At 44.0% G+C, this 18,574-nt stretch overlaps 1 protein-coding gene across 3 annotated transcripts in view; it reads left to right on the top strand.

Annotated features, from left to right (window-relative positions):
* Nucleotides 1-17,680, top strand: part of CDH4 (cadherin 4) — a 413,145-nt gene extending 395,465 nt beyond the window's left edge. For all 3 annotated transcript variants that reach the window (XM_048962903.1, XM_048962902.1, XM_048962904.1), the window contains 7 exons: nucleotides 3,087-3,340; nucleotides 5,390-5,532; nucleotides 9,010-9,243; nucleotides 10,022-10,255; nucleotides 13,907-14,046; nucleotides 15,150-15,314; nucleotides 16,808-17,680. In XM_048962903.1, coding sequence (XP_048818860.1) covers nucleotides 3,087-3,340; nucleotides 5,390-5,532; nucleotides 9,010-9,243; nucleotides 10,022-10,255; nucleotides 13,907-14,046; nucleotides 15,150-15,314; nucleotides 16,808-17,014 — 1,377 coding nt within the window. In that variant the 3' untranslated portion in view covers nucleotides 17,015-17,680. The remainder of the gene's footprint in view (nucleotides 1-3,086; nucleotides 3,341-5,389; nucleotides 5,533-9,009; nucleotides 9,244-10,021; nucleotides 10,256-13,906; nucleotides 14,047-15,149; nucleotides 15,315-16,807) is intronic.
* Nucleotides 17,681-18,574: the final 894 nt, after the last annotated feature.

The raw sequence follows: 18,574 nt of genomic DNA, 5'->3' as shown, positions 1-18,574 counted from the left end.
CTCTTCAAGCTTAGCAGTAGCTCTAGATGCAAATGTGTATGGACACGTTTATGCATTTAAGTATACCTATAAGCATATGTCTATATTTTCTGCCTAAACAGAAAACATTCCACAAAGTAAAATGGAACTATTTGACTTGTGTTCATATCGACAGTCGGTCTGAAATTCAAATGCCAGCACTCTGACTGAAAGCAAGGGAGGAGCTCTTATTCTTAATCTAGTGAAGCATCATGACTGTAGTTTAAAGCCATGTCAGAGTGAAGAGCAGGGATTTACAAGATCATTGCTGCTACGCAAGGATTTTTGCATAATGAACCATCCTTTATTCAGAACATGCAAGCAAAAAGCGGGGCAGATTTGTCAAGACCCCATAGATGCTGGTGTTGACTTTCCACTGCTGTGTAACCCACAGTGATCACAATGCAAAGAACCACATGAAAATCCTATCTTGTCAAGCTGAGCTCAAAGCTTGAAATTGCACTGAATGTCTTCCGTATATAACCTTACCTTATCCTCCTGGGTGCCCTGAGTTGCTTACCCTTATCAAGCTTGCGAGGCTTTTTGGTGTATTTTCAGCAAGGAGAACGAGTGAAATTTCTTGTGATTAAATTTTCATGGTGAAGAAGGGAAGGCTCTTAGGATTCCACTTTCTTTGAAATATTTTGTTCTTGGTTAATAAATGAATATGCTTAAAGGTTAGGGGAATGTATGAGCACCAGACTGGGTGGCCAGTTAGCACTTGTTCTTCATAGTGCAAGAGCAGGCTTTTGCTGGTTTAATCCCTGGTATAGGTTGAAAACACAGGTAACAAATTAATTCAAGTAATGAACCTTTTATGTACAGACCCTACACAGCTGGATTTTTCATGTGACTCTTTAGGCTTGTTATACATAACTCCCCACCGCTGCAAGGAAAGGGGTTTCCATCTGGGCTATAGCAATCACAGACAGTGCAGAGAAGGGGATGTTGTAGAGAATCCAAACCAGAAGCCCTTTGGAGTTCAAATGGAGCTCACAATGGCCATTCTGCAGCTGCTCTCAGCAAAGCTGCATCTGCCACTCCAGTCTGGTCACCAAAAACATAACATTTCCTTTTTCTGTTCATGTCTTTTCCAAACCATTTCCATAACTAGACCCTAATCTTCAAAGGAAGCCTTGATCAAGGAGAGAGAGTAACTTCTCACACAGCTGAGACATCGCAGAGTCTGGAGACAATCTCCAGGAGCAGCAGTGGCTGCCCTGTGGCAGCTGGCTGAGTGAAACATTATTATAAACTCTGCATGGATCAGAGCTGTGAATTTATAATGGGGATGCTTCTGAAGCTGCAGTTATTATTTGCTTCAACAATAACATAAGGCAAATTTGTTCTCTTTAGTTAAAAGTACCTTGAGTAAAGAGGGACACGTGGCAAGCCCTTGGTTTCACTCTGCTGCTTCTGGGCAGGAGGTGCTCGTGAAGGAGGGGAACATGCAGGAACTGCAGGCAGGTGTTTCAGAGACAAAAAGGTGACTCTGGGACAACCTGTGGGGTGGGTGTTATGGGGTGAATCCTGTCTCTGTGCTGTGTTTCTGCATCCCTGGTTTTGGAGGTCCCAGGAAAGAAACACAGCAGGTGAATGAGCAGCTTAACAGATCTTAAGGAAAAAATATAAAAAAGATTTAAAGAACCCACATCCAATAGGTCTGTGTGCAGTCAATGTACGTCCAGTGCACCATCAAACAAGGAACTCATTCCTGCATCAGCCCCCAGTGCTGCTCAGAGCTGCCCCCAGCACTGGGAGCTCCTGCAGGGACTGGGTGCTCCTGTCCATGACAAGGCTAGCAAACAGGCAGCACATGAAAAAGTAGAGAATGAAGGAACATGAATTATAGGTGCGTGTAAGGAATTGAGGAAATGTATTAGTCGAATTGTTTTGAGGCCTCAAATAGTGTTTAAGTGAGAACTTTTACCATCCATCTATTTTGAATGCGGCAGAAGTCGGTGAGTCAATGCCAGTGGGTGTACTGGGAATCTTTGTGCTTCCTTTTATTTATTAAATGTTGGCCCTGCCTGTCAGGAAACCATTTAGCAGTAGGAGCATTTGCACTTCAATTGAATAGAAATTCCACTCTTTTACCTTTTGCCCCTGAAATTTGTTTCTCTGTTGTAGTCTCCTCTGATTTGATTTCTTTCCTGACAATGCTGTATTTTAAAGAGATTACAGAAGCCAACTCTGGTTGATGTAAATCTGTATGGCTGTACCAAAGTCACTGGAGCTGTGGCGTTTTACACCATGCGACTCAGCACTGAGATGTGAGCAAGAATGGTTACGCTTCTACATTCATACATTGCAGCATTGTTTAGCAAAGAGAGGTGTGATCTTGCATAACTCAAGACTCCCTGGCAGATGATTAGCAACTTCCCTCATAATAATTAGTGGGATGGATAGGAAACTATTATATTGCTGCTGTTTGGCCAGTTGTACTCTTCACTTCTTCTGGCTCCTCAGACACAGCATCTTCACATGCATGTATGCAGAGATCTATGACCACCCAAGAAAGATCTGTGCAAGCACACAACCAACCTCCAGAGCTGACCAGGTGCTGTTCCTTGAGGCTGAACCTTTGCTTATGATGTTACTAAAGAGGAAAAGTGAGAGCACTTCAGGCTCATGGATCCATACAGGCTGCCCTGGTTACTCAGTCAGCAGTTGTGAGTGCAAATAGAACGGTTCTGAGCAGGCCATGCCTGTTGCATTTACAGCAAACCCTCGGTGGGTTTGTTCATTCAATGCTAAACTAACACTGGCAGTTTCTGGTTTGGAAACTGCTTTGCATTGGAAGCAAATACAGGGCAAATCGTCCCTGGCAGCTGCAATTTTTACTTTGTGTTTTTTTTTAACTATTTGGCCCTCGAAATACTGGAAGACCAAATCCTTGCTGGACAGAAGCCGGTCTGGATTTACCCCTTCAGAAGGACTGTGCTCAGAAGGAAATGAGATGAGGCAAAGACTTTCATATCATCTGTCTTCTAGATCTTGCAGCTTTCAGCCAGAAGGTAGGATTTATTCCCTGCTTGGATCTATTCTTGCTTGCTTGTTTGTTTCAGGCAGTCGACTATGAGATGAACAGAGCATTCATGCTGACAGTGATGGTATCCAACCAAGCACCCCTGGCCAGCGGAATCCAGATGTCCTTCCAGTCGACAGCAGGAGTCACCATTTCAGTTACGGATGTCAACGAAGCGCCATACTTCCCAACGAACCACAAGCTGATCAGGCTGGAGGAAGGTGTGCCCACAGGGACTGTCCTCACGACCTTTTCAGCTGTAGATCCTGATCGCTTCATGCAGCAGGCAGTAAGGTGGGTGAGCAGGCAGTAAGGTTGGAGCTCGGGACTGCATGGGGAATTTCAGCAGCTGAAGTCTAATTTATGATTTAACAGATGTGGTAGCAGTGCAAGACCTGGTGGGTTCTTGCAGCCTCTGTTGGGTGCTTGCAGATTTACCAGAGCTGGTAAATCCCACAGAATTTTCTTTTTTGCTACCAGTCTGTAAGGACTGTGGTGTTTTTGGCAAAGCACAAGCACTCTGTGTGACCACAGCAGAGGCCGCATAAACCTCCATCACTGCTGACATTTTGTGTCAGGAGGAGTGTGCAGTATTTCACCTGGCACAGCACTGTCTGGTCTAGAGAATGATTGTTTATTCACTGCCTTGTTCTTGCTGTCTTTAGACAGGTATTGCAGCTGCTAAGGAGAGAGGCCCTCCAAACTAACAAGCCAGTTTTTCTTCTGTTCATTTTGAAATATTGGCCTTGGAAGGGCCTTTGTTTCCCTGACATGCGTAGCAAGGCTGGTTCTTCAGAGCAGAGAGCAGTTTGTTTGTGGCTGAATGCTTTCATCCCCAGAAACAACATCTGCCATTTCTTGGGGGAGGACTGGGTCTGCTGAGCCCTTCATGTGGTCACACAGTGCCTGTGCAGGGTTTGTAAGGCTTGCTGTAAATAAGAACATCGAAAGTACTTTTCCCTGGGGCTCCCAGGTCACACATTCTGTGAATCTCAGAGCACTTTGCTTCCCAGCACAGGTACAATCTCTCTTACTGCCTTTTCTTCAGGGTAGCCTGATGCCAATGAAGCAGTGAGGTGTTGTCACGGTCCTGTAGCCATGCAAAGGTATCTTTTCTTCCTTCACCACTGACAATGGTAAATTAGGAAAAAAAGATACTCTAAAAGCTAAGCTTATGAATCCATGGTGAGCAGTTCTCAGAGAGCTGGTCCAGCTGCTGTAGCCTTGCACACTGTTCTCAAATAGTCTTTAATAAAGTGAGGTTTTATAAAAGTGAGATAAGGAAGCGGGAGCATCTCCATGCAGGCACAGCTTGGCATGGCCAATGTCACACCTCAGGTTATCCTCATTAGCCACAGACACATTCATAAGGCCAGGCTGGATCCCTGGTCATTTAGCTGTGCAAGGGAAAGAGACACACAGCAATGATATTAAAAAGAAATGAAAACATCCCAAAGGGTCTAGCTCCATAAAATGTAATTCTTTCCTTTGGCAGGGGCTTGTGAAACTGTGGCATTGCTTTTCTGCTCACATGGATTCACACAGCTCAAGTTTTGCTTTGAGCTTCAGCTTCAGGCAGCCCATTTCTGGAAAGGAATATTCACCAGCAGCCAGAAGTTCTCCTGTTTGTGTATTTCAAGACCAAAAAAAAAAAAAGAAATTGATATCAAGCTGTCAGCAGGTCTGAGCCCCCATGAAATAAGCTCAGCTTTTGTTTGCTCATTTCAGTGTTTTATAGCATGGCCATTTATTAGCTTACAGTTTAACCACAACTCAAGCTCTAAAAAACAGAGGCAGAAATCTGTAGCCATGAAAAGGATAGAAGCAAGAAAACAAGCAGAAAAAGTCTGGAGAACATGGAAAACCTTTGCCCAGAGCAAACCATGTTCATAGCTGGCCGTATAAGACCTGAACAGACTGGGGATGAGTTGACCTAATACTCAGGAATCTGTCTGAGCATGAGCTAGTTTAGGGCAACATAACAGGAGAGAGCAGAAATCTGCCCCCAGATCAGGCATACGCATGCAGTGGTCATTGCATACCCCATTTCCTCTTGGCTGCAGAATCCTTGGGCTAAGGTGCTCCCAGTAGCAGAAAGCCAACATGTAAGTGGCATTTAATGGGAAAAGAAAAAAAAAAATTTAAAAAGGGAAGAAATAGAAAAATTGAATAATTGTAGAGGTCAAAAACCAGCTGCTCAATTAGTATTTTGTTTGTAAACAAAACCGCTTATCCAAAGGTCCTTTGAATCATGGGTCAGGAGTCCAGAAAAACCTTATTTCAAGCAATATTAAGGGTATGTCAGTGAAAAGACTGCCATGTATTTATTTCCTTTCTCTGTAGATACTCTAAGCTGTCAGATCCTGCAAACTGGCTGAACATTAATGCCACAAATGGTCAGATCACTACTGCTGCTGTCCTTGATCGAGAGTCAGACTACATTAAGAATAATGTCTACGAGGCCACATTCTTGGCGGCTGACAATGGTGAGCCCAGGCTTCACATTGTTCATGCTTCAATAAGACTCTAATGTGATGCATTAAGAGAAATGATGCCCTGACAGAGTTGTCAGTATAAGTTATCTTTTTCCCAGGTTTTTATGGTCAAAAATGTGAAAGTGGGATGGGAAATTGCTGGAGTAAATTAAATGTGCACAGTATACAGAGAGTGTTATTAAGGGAAAGGGAGGGCAAATGGAAAATCGATTTGGGGAGTTCACTGTAGCGGTGTAGCCTGAACTTAAAAAAATATCAAAGGGATGTGATCTCCAAGGGCTGCTGAACACACCGGTCCTGGTAATTGTCCCAAAGGCACTGATCAGAGCATCCAGGAAGTCTTCCATCAGGAAAGCAGAAATAATTGCAGGGGATGGCAGGAGGGTATTAAAACTCAATTGAATTGCGATGGCCTTCATGAAAGGTGTCTGTCCGTCATCAGAGCTAATCTCTGTCCATTGTGATTTCTGAGATGTCCAGCCACCATCAGAGCATCTGGATCCTGGTGTACTTTATTATCAGAGTTATTGAAGCCAGCACAGATCTTCTTATAGAGAAATCAAGGCTTGCCCTCCTCTACTCATTAAAGATCACACGGTGCTTTCAGCCAAATTAGCACTGTGAACCTCAGTGCCAGACTCACTCTAGGTCAGTTCCGTTGCTGCTACTGCAGCTTTCCTGGGCAAACAAAAGTCTTCTTCTCCTCTCCCGTCCTCACCTTTCCCCTGTGGGGTGCTGGATGCTCACACCAAACCTGAGCCAAACTTGAGCAACAGAATTCAGTTGAGACTTGGTATATTGCTTAGACACGGTAGGTGCTCTCAGGATGCTTTCTCTGTTAGCTCTTCTTGTCCCTTAGGCTGAATGGTGCCATGTCTGTCATAAGGAGATATGGTGATGCTTGTAGGGCTAAGGAAAACTTGCTTGCTGTGGGTTTTCCAGTTTCACTTCAGTCATTGCATCCTGGATCACAGGGACAAGACAGACTTGAAAAGTTTGAATGCTAAGCAGAAGTACCATGCAGCCAATTTTGCCCCTGCTTTGTGCCATCAGTGGTAGGGCCACCTGCACTGACACATCCCAGCTTCCCCTCTGTGAAGGCAGCCAGGGCAGTGAAATCCAAAACAGCGCAAGGAGTTCTAGCAGCATTTATCTGCAAGATTCCCAGGGCAAAATGAATCAAATGAGCTGGCTAAGTCTATACTCTGAAGCAGTGGTACAGCATGAACCCATCAAACTAATCCTCTCCATCTGACCTTGCAAATCCAGGTCACTTAGCACAACATGATCTGAAGTTAACCCTTTTTCTTGGCTTTGGTGCTGATGCTGCAATGTATCAGAACCTCTCCACATCCATCATTCAGAAGCTCAGAAAGTGAGGACCTAGATAAATCTCTCTATTCTGAAAAATTAATCTATCACTGGTATATTGCAGATGTTAAAATGCACATAAAGCAACAACTTATTTAAAATTCTGTCTAGAGTGCTTAGGATAACATCAAAATTTTCATCTAGACTAATAGGCACTTCTACTTCCCCCAAGTTCCACCTTCTCTGGTATCACGTACTCTGCCTCTGGGTTGGGGTTTTTTGGTGGGGATTTTTCTTTCTTTCTTGAAGCAGAAGCATCTCATTTCCTTAATTTCTTTTTGCTATTTTCAATATATTATAAAGAAGTAGTTTAGCCAAATATCCGTTGGAATACAACAGTTAAATGTTGATGCAGCAGTTGCACATTCCCCTCTTTTTCTTTTTCTTTTTTTAATACTCTTATTGCTATTTCAATCTTAACTCCGGGCAATGGATCCATTTCTCCACTGAAGTCAGTTGTGCTGTGCTAGTTTACATCTCCTGGGTGTAAAGTCTGAAGATCCCTTGTAGTGCATCACTTGCTCTGTGCACACCTCTGCTTTCTCCACATAAGACTGCTGAAATTACGTGAAATGTTGCATGGTTTGCAATACTCAGATACGAACATTTCAATTTCCATTTTTCCTGAGCCTACTGCTAAACTGCACTCAGGTGCACAAAGAACAAAAATACCAGGAACCTGAGCACAGTAACACCCCGATACCCACACCAAACTGCATTTGCTCATGAAGCAATTGCAGGTTATTTCAGCAGCATGGGAGGCAGTGCCCCTCAGGCAGCTGGTTTGCATTCAGCCTATCTCAGAAGTTATGGATGAGTGTAGACCCTGCATTCATCCCAGAAAATAGGTAACATGAGGACAGCACAACCACTTTGCTTGGTCCCAGAATTCTATTTTCATGTTCAGTGCTGGAATCCTGATGAGCTATCTGTGTCTCCAGAAACTTTCACTGATCAAAGACATGGTTTTAGAGGGGGAGCTACCCAGTGCCTACAAGCTGAAAGGGTGAGACCAATCATTGAAGAACTTATGTAGGAATCATGAAAGAAGAATTTCCAAGGCTCCTCCAGAGTTCAAGGTTCCCTTAAAGAAAAAAGAAGCATAAATTGGAAAGAATATAGGCAGGAGAGCCCGTGGAAGCAACACCTGAAATGCTAGTGAGGGCAAGGTTTGTGTAGCTTTGTATCCAGAATTTAAACTTAATAAAGAATTGCTGAAGCAAAGCTACCTGAGAAGGGAAGCAGTGGGCAATCCTGAGCAGAGCTGTTGGATGTGTGCATGGGGATAGAACTTAAAAATATCACACTATTTCTGGAGCAGCTGGTCCTTCCTGCTAGGCAGGGCATCACTTTATGTAGCTGGGTCACAGTCAGACAGCAAGAGGCTGGAGGACCAAGGCTGCAGTGCTGTGGCACCTCTGATAGCTGGGACAAATGGGAGAGGCTGAAGAACTGTACACTGGAACATACTGTTGCTGCCGTCAATTAGGAGCAGCCCCTCACATTTGGTAATGATTGGCTCTCACTGTAGGCTTTGAGCAAGGACCCTTCACTCAAGCTTGAATTGACTGTGGAATGGGTTATAGAGTTGGGCTTTCTTTGGAGCAGTGTAATAGTCTACAAATCTACAAACTGGCTAGCTGGTGCTACAGTAAATGCTAGCCAAAGGATTACTCCATTTATTTATTTTTTCCTTCCATGTTTTCCTTCCAAGCCCTCTTCTTCCTCCTTTTAGCTGTCTTTTCAGATGGTTTTTTCTCTTCAAAACAACAGTTACCAGATTTTGTACTAACAGCCTGGCATCACCTCCTTGTATTTTTAGAATTTGACTAAAGATATTGCTGTAGGCTACAAATCTGCAGAGCTGAACCTCCACATTCTGCAGGAGTGAAAAACAGCACTATTATGAGGCTTGGGGAAGTTTTAATAATGCCTCTTAAAGCAAGGGACCGTGAATATGCAGTATGTCCCTAGTAAGGTCCAAAGAGGGAGGGAGAAAATCCTGGTCTATTGAAATTAGGAGGCAGAGTGGGGATGGTCCACAGTATCATATCTTCTGCTTCCCAAGTGATGGGCATCGGTTCTTGCTCGGTTCAGGTATACCCCCGGCCAGCGGCACTGGCACGCTGCAGATCTACCTAATCGACATCAACGATAATGCTCCTGAGCTCCTGCCAAAGGAAGCACAGATCTGTGAAAAGCCGAACCTGAATGTCATCAATATCACAGCCGCAGATGCTGACATCGATCCAAACGTTGGGCCCTTTGTCTTCGAGCTGCCAAGTGTGCCATCTGCGGTGAGGAAGAACTGGACCATAACACGACTGAATGGTAAATGGGGCAGGCAATCCTAAGGACATTTGGGCTCTGATTCACTAATGAGGCCACGTGCAGTTTCAAACTTCCAAACTCTCCGACTTTTTTATCTGATTTTTATTTTTTAAAGCACATTATGGCTGACATTATAGACAAGATAGTTAATCAGAAATGATTTGTATCAGACCTGCAGCATAACTCTAAGAGCCTTGGCACTTGGCTTTTTTTAATGCAGTTCATAATTATGAATGGTTATCAGTACTGAACAGAGTATAAATCATCCATAATGGCCAAGGGGAAAAAAGCTATTATCAGTCTTCCTTATGTTCCAGTGTAATTGTCATAAGCCACAATCAGGATCAATGTTCATTTCTCTGACCATAATTGCATAAAGGAAGCCTTTTAATTTACCATAGAACCAGGAGGGCTAGGTAAGTGTGAAGATTACCAGTATGTGAAGGATTTTTACATTGCAGCATGCAACCACAATTGGCCCTAATTGCTCCTCTGATCAGTGGTAGTTTCAGCAGAGGATTGAAAGCATCATGGAACCCAAAGGCTGATTTTGCCTTCAGACCTGATCCCCGACACTGAGAGGCCTGTGCCTGAGTAGTTTGAGGCTCAGCCCCACAGCTCTGGTACCCAGTGGGAGGGAACTTGAGAAGGATTAATGCAACTGAGCAAGTCATGGATGGGGTTTGGGCTTCCCAAATCCCCCAAGGAGGGTGGGCATGGCTTTGTGAACCATGGCCATCCGTGTCTACCACACATCTGTCTGCCTCGGTCTCTCCAGGTGATTACGCCCAGCTTAGTTTACGGATCATGTACCTGGAAGCTGGTGTGTACGATGTGCCAATCATCGTGACGGACTCAGGAAACCCCCCCCTGTACAACACGTCCATCATCAAAGTGAAGGTGTGCCCGTGTGACGAGAATGGTGACTGCACCACCATCGGGGCGGTGGCTGCTGCAGGACTGGGCACGGGAGCCATCATCGCCATCCTGATCTGCATCATTATCTTACTAAGTGAGTACCGCAGGGGGTGACACCACCGAGGGATGTCACAGTTCCCACCAAGCTCCCGTTTGTCTCATTAAATGCTTTATTTCCTAATGAGCCATAGAAGCTCTGTGCAAAGGACTGAGCCGGGAGCTTTGGGCTGTGGGTGGTGACTGGCGTGTGTGCCAAATCTTCTTTACTGCAATGTCAGCAGGGCAAGCATGGGCTGCACACTTCAGACGTTCCTTTTTAAGGCTTCCAGTAGCTTTACAAATACTCATTACATCTGTCAACATCCTGTAGGTCATGAGTATGATATGATTCTCCATGTTTCACAGAAAAGTGATTGGATGACTTGTCTCAAATCCTATAGCAGAGTGCTCCACAGCTCTGGGGTCACCGCCTGTCCCTGTGTGGCTGTAGATGTACTGGTTTCCAGTTCCAGATGCACTGGTTATGAGTCTGTCTGGTCCCTGACAGATCCAGTGCACAGCTGCAATTTGCAATCCAAAGAGAAAAAAGCAATGGTAGTTAATCTCATTGTTTGTAAAATTGCAATGGACTGGAGAACCAAGGTCAGTGTGGAGTGTTTGCAGAGGAAGGACCTCCAGTTTGGGGGAGCACTCAGGCTGGGGGTGATGTAAGATAACACAGAGCCACAGCCATCTCAATTGCCCAGCAATGCCATTAGTCCTGGATTTTCGTGAGTGTTGCCAACAACCATGTGTGCACACATTTTAAAATAAAAATGATATCATTATAACTTCAAGCAGGAGTTGGCACAGTAGGGATAGATAAAAATGAGTGCCGAAATGAACAATGAGGTAAATATTCATCAAGAAACACAGGATGAAACCATGGGGCTCCCATTAAAGCTAATGGGAATTATGGTGCTAAATCACATTTAATTTTTACCCCCAATGTGTGTAAACAGAGGACAGAGCAACGTATGCTACAAATGTCACCTAATGCAGTTATGATATGGTACATTAAGAGAGTGGGTCATCTCTGGGCAAATATCCACCCTCCTGAGCCAGCAATGGAATATATGGCCATGTAATTGATTTGCCCTGTCAGTTTGGAGAGGGAGCAGCAAAGCCACTGGCTGTGCCGTCCCCGTTCCTCGTCCAGCACATCCAAGCAGGCACAAACATCTCCACGCACAGCTACGATGTGCACATTCTGACTTTCCTTGGACGCGTGGTCCCAGCAGTGAAATTTTGATGCTGTCCATTCACGACGCACATTTGCTGTGATTGCAAGCACCTGCAGGCTTCACCACCCCATGGAAGATTGGCTCCTAATGCTGAATTCATAGAGGATGGGAACACAGGAAGAGTTTGCACCACAGATCCCAGAGGTGATAAAACACGCAACTTCCTTCTGCTGCTCTCTTTTAAATCCAGTGCTAAAATACGATTTAAACAGTTGAAAATCCGATTGACTGAAATTAACGTCAGCTGAAGGACATTTGATTTAAGAGATTCCTCTTTTCATTTTCAGATACATTATCCCTTTTTAAATTACGGGTTTTATTACAAAAGCTTATTTTTACATTCATTGTAATTCTAATTGACTTTTTTTTTTTATCTTCAAGAGCTGCAAAGCACTGCATCAGTGATGAGAAATGTAATTTGCAATGAGCGGAGTTTTTCAGCTACATCCTTCTGGTGTTTTGCCTCCTTTGTATATATTTTATATCATGGCCTCTGAACAAAAGCCTGCAAAAAGGCAGATGGATTTTTTTTGTGTGCGCAATTTGTCCATTTTAGAGTCAGAGGGCCAAAGTTTGATGGCTTGAATAGAAAGAAGCAGCGAGGGGATGGATCAGAGGGTGCTCAGGTGAAGGAAGTTTCTGTCTTTACCTTTGCTCAAAGGGTTTTTCTCCTTCCTAATACCTCATGTATTCGCTGCACAAATAACACAGTTAGGAGAAGAGCAACGCAATAAAAAACTGTGAAGAGTTGAAGACAATAGATTTCAAGAAAAACTACATGCAGAGTGAAAATGGGTCTAACAGCAGTAATAGCACTTCCCATTTCTACAGAGGGAATAAAAGGAAGGAGAGTGCACTACATCCGCTATTGACACTTTGAAGGTCTTGGGTTTTTTTTCAAGGTATCTGTAAAGGTGTTAATGGTACAGTTTTTTCCACAAGTGCATGAAAAAGTAGCATTAAAAAAAAAAAAAAAAAAAAAAAAAAAAAAAGAAAAGAAAAGAAAAGGAAAGGAAAAAAAAAGTGGTAACCATTATAATATTGTCTTTGTGGACTAGGCAGGTATCTTGTTGTGAGAGACTTGAAAAGGAAAGATGAGAAAAGGACTTCAATAGTCTGCTAAACAGCTGAGGTTGTATATTGCAGATAAGAGTTAGTTTTCTTTCCTTTTCATTTTTCTCTCTTGAATAGATGCAGGATAAGCACTATCTGAAAACAATTCTGTTAGCTAGCAGGAAAGGATGGCAGCCAATTGGCACACAATGGCAGTAATTAGCTGTCCATCCTCTTCTGCTCACTTCACTGAATTCCTGTTGGGTATAAACACTTCGGTGCTGGGAGAGAAAGCACACATCCTCCTGACCCATCTCTCTCTGCAGTGGAGCTGCTGGCGAGGCTGCCCCCCCCAGCCCTGTGATCTGCACAGCAAAGAAAGCCATGCAGAACACATTGGTGGGAAACAGCATCTGTTTGTTCTCCTTGTGCAGCTAAAAACACAACAAAAGCTTGGGATCGTCCATCCCACTTGGGTTTGCTTTCTGTTGTCTGCATGGCTAAGGTCAGCCCAAGTGAGATGGAGCTGTGCCACATGTTCCCACCTTCTCCCCTTTGACAGGTGCCAAATCACAAGCTGTCTGATGTGATTTTAGAAGTTTAGATAACTTATCTCGCTTACCAAAGAAGAATATGAATGAGCCCAAATTGGATTACATGACCCAGAATTACTCAGCCTCCCCAAAGCAGACTTCCTTTGCAAACTGTAGACAGATCAGCTGAACAAGCAAGGGCTCACAGCCTGTGCTGCTGTCAGAACACCACTCATGCACAGGTGTTGTTCATTTGTCTGAACCTGTTGCTTCTCAGCAGCTCCCTCCTTTGCCTTTATTCTGTGCTCTTTGTAGAAAAATTCAGGATTTAGGCCAAATCTCTTCAGAAAGGTGATGTTTTCACACTTGCCTCTTGCTTTCCCTTTGATTGTGTATTTTACTTCTGATAAACATCAGCTCAATCAACATCTGTGATGGTGCTTAAGGAACTGTTTGGATTGGAGGCCTGTCACAGTATTCACAGCTCCCACTGACCTCTCCCTTACAAATGAGAACATGCAATTGGATTACATTTTATTCCTCTTACTAACAACCAGTGAAGTTTCTCCCCTAAACTCGCTGTGGTCTGTAATCTACATTGTAAGTCACACCATATGCAATGAAATCAACATTTGCTCAGCACATGCTGACACATGCAGAGGATTCTTGCACGGGAGATGATTTGAAACACCACTAGCCTTTACCATCAGCATGAGCTTTGCCTTTGTAAAACGGGACTACTGCTATAGCGGTGGCATCGAGTTCCTCTCCACGTGGTTGCATGAAGCAGGACAGGTTCTTGGCGCAGGTGAGGGGTGAGGAGGTGCCAGCACTCTGCCACGCAGCACTGCTCACCCAGCCCCTCTGCTCTTACAGCCATGGTGCTGCTGTTTGTGGTGTGGATGAAGCGCCGGGAGAAGGAGCGGCACACCAAGCAGCTCCTCATTGACCCCGAGGATGACGTGAGGGACAACATCCTGAAGTACGACGAGGAGGGCGGTGGAGAAGAAGATCAGGTGAGAGGGGCCAAGAGCAGCCATGCAATCTGTCTCAAGAACAGCAGAATCCCCATCCCTTCTGGTTTTGTACTCCTTGTTGTGGGTTGTGTTACGTTTGTTTAGGTCTGGGTAGCTTTATCAGCTTCCTTGCCTTTCATGCTGAGGACACTGTTTGATCCCCACCTAATGGAAGTGAAGGGCCTGTGACACTCTCAGATGCGTTGCTCAAGCAAATGGTGTGACTGCACCACGTAACAGGGATCCGGGTCAGCGACTTTGCCCAAAACTTGCAAAGTTCTTACTCAACAAAAAAAAAGCCCTTGCAAGTAACGTTTCTTTTTTCTCATCACTGACAAGTTATTTATAAATATTGCTCCTGGAGATTCAATCATCCCCATCTGAGCACAAGAATAGTTTTACCAGCAGAACAAAGTACTGTTACAAACATCCAAACTAGCTGAGTATCTGCTTTCAGGCAATCGCACTGTGGGCTTAAATATTTTAGAAAGGATTTGTTAAAAATAACAGCTGAGGAAGAGCAGCAAAACACCATTACCTCCATGAATACATTTTTAATGAAATATTACCTGGTTCTCATTCCTTGAAAGAAACCTATTCTGTTGGGATTTTCCACAAGCAGAAAGAACATAATTACTTTAAAAGACCTACATGCATAAATGCAGTACATATTTTAATGTTTTTACTTCTGTACAAATGTAATTGGAATAACACATCAACCAACACTCTGTCATTCTATTATATTCTGAATTTTAACCAAAAGTAATGCACACATCTATGCATATGCAAACCACAGCTGATTTTTTATCCCAAAGATTTCAACACTGTGTTAAATATTCAAAAAGTATTTAAATATTTGATTTAACTTATGTTTTAAGATACACTCTTAGGAAGTCAATTTTATGAGCTATTCCGAGGTTAGGTTCGCCTGTAATTTAGAGGGATAAGAGATGCCACATACCCAGGGATGGGATCTGGCGTTGAACTTCAGCTGAGAAAGGATTAAACCCTTTGGCTTCACTGTATGTCCCTGCAATGTCGGGAAAGTAAGTATCTGAAGGAAAAGCCCTTGGTTTCACTTCTTGCCTTTCCATTTGTCACAGGATTACGACTTAAGCCAGCTCCAGCAGCCAGAGACCATGGATCACGTGCTGAACAAGGCACCTGGAGTCCGAAGGGTGGATGAGAGACCGATCGGTGCTGAGCCACAGTATCCTATAAGACCAGTAATCCCCCATCCTGGGGATATTGGTGACTTTATAAATGAGGTATCTTCTTCAGGGTGTCCTGTATCGCATATTAAAAGCTTAAGCAGCCCGCACCAGCTGTGCACCGCTTTCCTGCCTGTATTAATGAGCAAGAGATGCTATTCCTCACACAAGGCATCTAATTAGAACCAGGGGAACAATTCCCATGAGCAAAGGAAGCAGGAGTTGGCCTAAGAAAGGTACCATTGCTACAGAAAGCCAAAGTACAAACAAAAAGCCCAGGATTTCTGGTTTGTGGATATCAAAAATGCCATGTTTCTCAGCACTCAGGAGGGCATTGCAACAGGGAAGTGCTGGAGTCACCATCCCTGGTGGTGGTCAAGAAATTTGGAGATGAATTAATGATTCTATGACCTGATCCTGCCCTGTTTTGCATTGCTCTGAGTGATGTAGTTGCTGTCAGTACAAACACTGGCTGGATGTTCCCTCACAGTGTGGCCAGGAAGACAAATGCTTTGCCTAACATCAGAACGCCATTCGTGGCTCCTGGACTTGTAATTATTTCACCAGTTTGCATCTTCTAGTGAGCTTAGTATGGTTTAGACCTCAAAGAGTTTGCAGAGCACAGACATTCATCTCCGACCAGATCTTCCTTTATTTTATGTTAGATTATGGCTCCTTTACCTACTTGTACAAACATCAATTCATTGAGCATTTCTCATCTCATTTTTTAGTTTTAAAATGAGCGATTGACTGGTTACAAGCCAATCAATGCATTATTTCCTCTGAGACAAAAAAACACCCATCCATTCCATGAGTCAAAAAAATAAATGTTACAGTGATTTAGTTCTGTTATTATATCAATTTTCTGCTGTATTTTTTTCTCACTCTCATCTTTAAAATTCCTTCTTCCTTTGCTCCTGCCTGTCCTTCACACTCACATTCACACACATTTGTGCACAGGAAGGCTCTCTCTTGCATATGTGGAAACTGGGTTGGAGAAGAGGAGGCTCAGAGGAGACCCCATTACTCCCTACAGCTCCTGTGAGGAGGTTGGGGCGAGGTGGGGATCAGCCTTTGCTCCCAGGTAATAGAGATAGGATGAGAGGTGACAGCCTTAAGTTGTGCCATGGGACAGCCAGGTTGGATGTTAGGAAACATTTATTCTCTGAAAGAGCAGTCAGGCATTGGCACAGCTGCCCAGGGAGTGGTGGGGTCACCGTCCCTGGAGGAGTTCAAGAAAAGGGGGATGTGGCACTGAGAGACGTGGTCTAGAATGGTCACAGGCACGGGTTGGTGGCTGGACTAGATGACCTGATTTCCTACCTTAATAATTCTGTGACTTTATGCCCTGTTTTTTTGTGCAGTAGGATGTGCTCTATCTCCCTACTCTGAGCCTAGAGAACTCTATTCCACTCCGCATTTCTTGGTGCTGGGCAGCAGGAAAGCAATCCTTTGTGTTATGACCGCAGTCCCTTAGCTTTGCACCCACACCTCCCTGCACCCTTCCCCATTGCCATGGCAGACACTGACACATCCCTGTACCCCTCCAGGGCCTGCGTGCGGCGGACAACGACCCCACAGCCCCCCCGTACGACTCACTGCTGGTCTTTGACTACGAGGGCAGCGGCTCCACCGCCGGCTCCGTCAGTTCCCTCAACTCCTCCAGTTCCGGGGACCAGGACTACGACTACCTGAACGACTGGGGGCCGCGCTTCAAGAAGCTGGCGGACATGTATGGAGGAGGCGAGGAGGATTGAACTGACCTCACTTATTTAAAGAAAAAAAAAAAATACAGATAGAAGAAAGAGAAGAAAAGAAAAAGAAAAAAAAAAAACAATTAAAAACAAACCCACAGACAACATTAACGAGAAGAGCCGATGCAGAAGCAAGAACTGTACAGATGTGGCAGCTTTTTTAATTAATATCCCCTGCTGACTGTATTGTTATTTTTAGTGGTGATTTAGGAGGTTTCTTTTTTTTTTTTTTTCCTTTTCTTTCATTTTCAATTTCTTTTTTTTTTTGTTAGGATATTGAGCTGTCTCGCATGAACACTTGTCTCTGCTGCAGGTTTTTTTTTTTTGTTCTGGTTTTTGTTTTTAATGTCAGCTGGGATATTGCTCGTTTATCTGCTTTATGACTAAAGAGAGTGAAAGGCACTCTGTCTTAACTTGAATTTCTTAGAACAGAAGCACTGTTTTTAAAATATATATATATATATATTTGAAAGTGCCTTTTGGTGCATGTATCAGATTCCCTTCAATCTCAGGAGTGATGAAAACTAACACACAACCATCCTGGGCAGCACTCCCTGTGACCCTAAGCCAGTTCTATCTGGGAAGGAGTTAACAAAAAGGAACTGTGGAGATTGTTTCTTTTCTTTTTTTGCCTTTTTTTTTTTTCTTTTTTTCTTTTTTTTTTTTTAAGGGGGTGACTCACAGTGGGGTGGAGAGGCTGGGTGGGGTGGGAGGGGGGTTATGTTTTGAGTGGAAATCTTAACAGCCATCTTTAAGCCTCAGCAGGTGGTGAACCAGTCATCATGTTGTATATAACTCAGTGTTATCAGATGCAAAATACCGACTAGGGGCTCTGCTGTAACCTGGTCACACTCAATGTAGCTGCATAGAACTATAGCATTGATAAAGCCTTTGGTTATCGCGACAGAACTCTCCAACAGCCCTTGCCTACACCCTACAAGTAAATCGTGAACTGACCAAAGGCCCACTTGTTTGTTTTTATGCTATCGGCGTGTTTTGGCTCCCACGAGCGATGTAAATACCGGCGAGGTTGCGTGGTGCTGCCCACGGCCCCGGCCGCTCCCCCACCTGAAGGAGGGCATGTGGAGCACGGGGCACCGCTGCCATCCGCGAGGATGGAGCTCACCCAGTCCGATGTGAATGCCTTGGAGCATCCGTAGCCAAAGCTCAACACCGTCACGTAACTCAGCTAATGTGTGTCCGTTCTATTCGATGGGTAGACACTGCTATCTGTAGTAAATGTTTTTGGGTTGTTTTTTTTTTTTTTGGAGAAGTGCAACGAGGGCCTGTTCAGTATCTTGTGGTTAATATGCTCGAGCATTGCCAAGCAAGCGAGAGGTTTTGCAGCATCCAGGCGTAACTCCACATCAGTATTATAAATGGTAGCATACTACCTAGTTTATATGTAGGATCAGTTTAACCAATAACAAATAGTTATTAGCTTTTTTTATTACATTTTTCCTTTACTGATTTGGACTAGTGGGTTTCTGTCTAATGTTTGTAAAATGATTTAGACTGCATGGATGTGTAATATAAACCACATTTAATGGATTATGAGCCACT

Source organism: Lagopus muta, chromosome 16, assembly GCF_023343835.1.
Source record: "Lagopus muta isolate bLagMut1 chromosome 16, bLagMut1 primary, whole genome shotgun sequence".
In the NCBI taxonomy this organism is placed as follows: Eukaryota; Metazoa; Chordata; class Aves; order Galliformes; family Phasianidae; genus Lagopus; species Lagopus muta.
The sequence above is the reverse complement of the archived record's forward strand: the minus strand, read 5'-3'. Positions and strand labels throughout refer to the sequence as shown.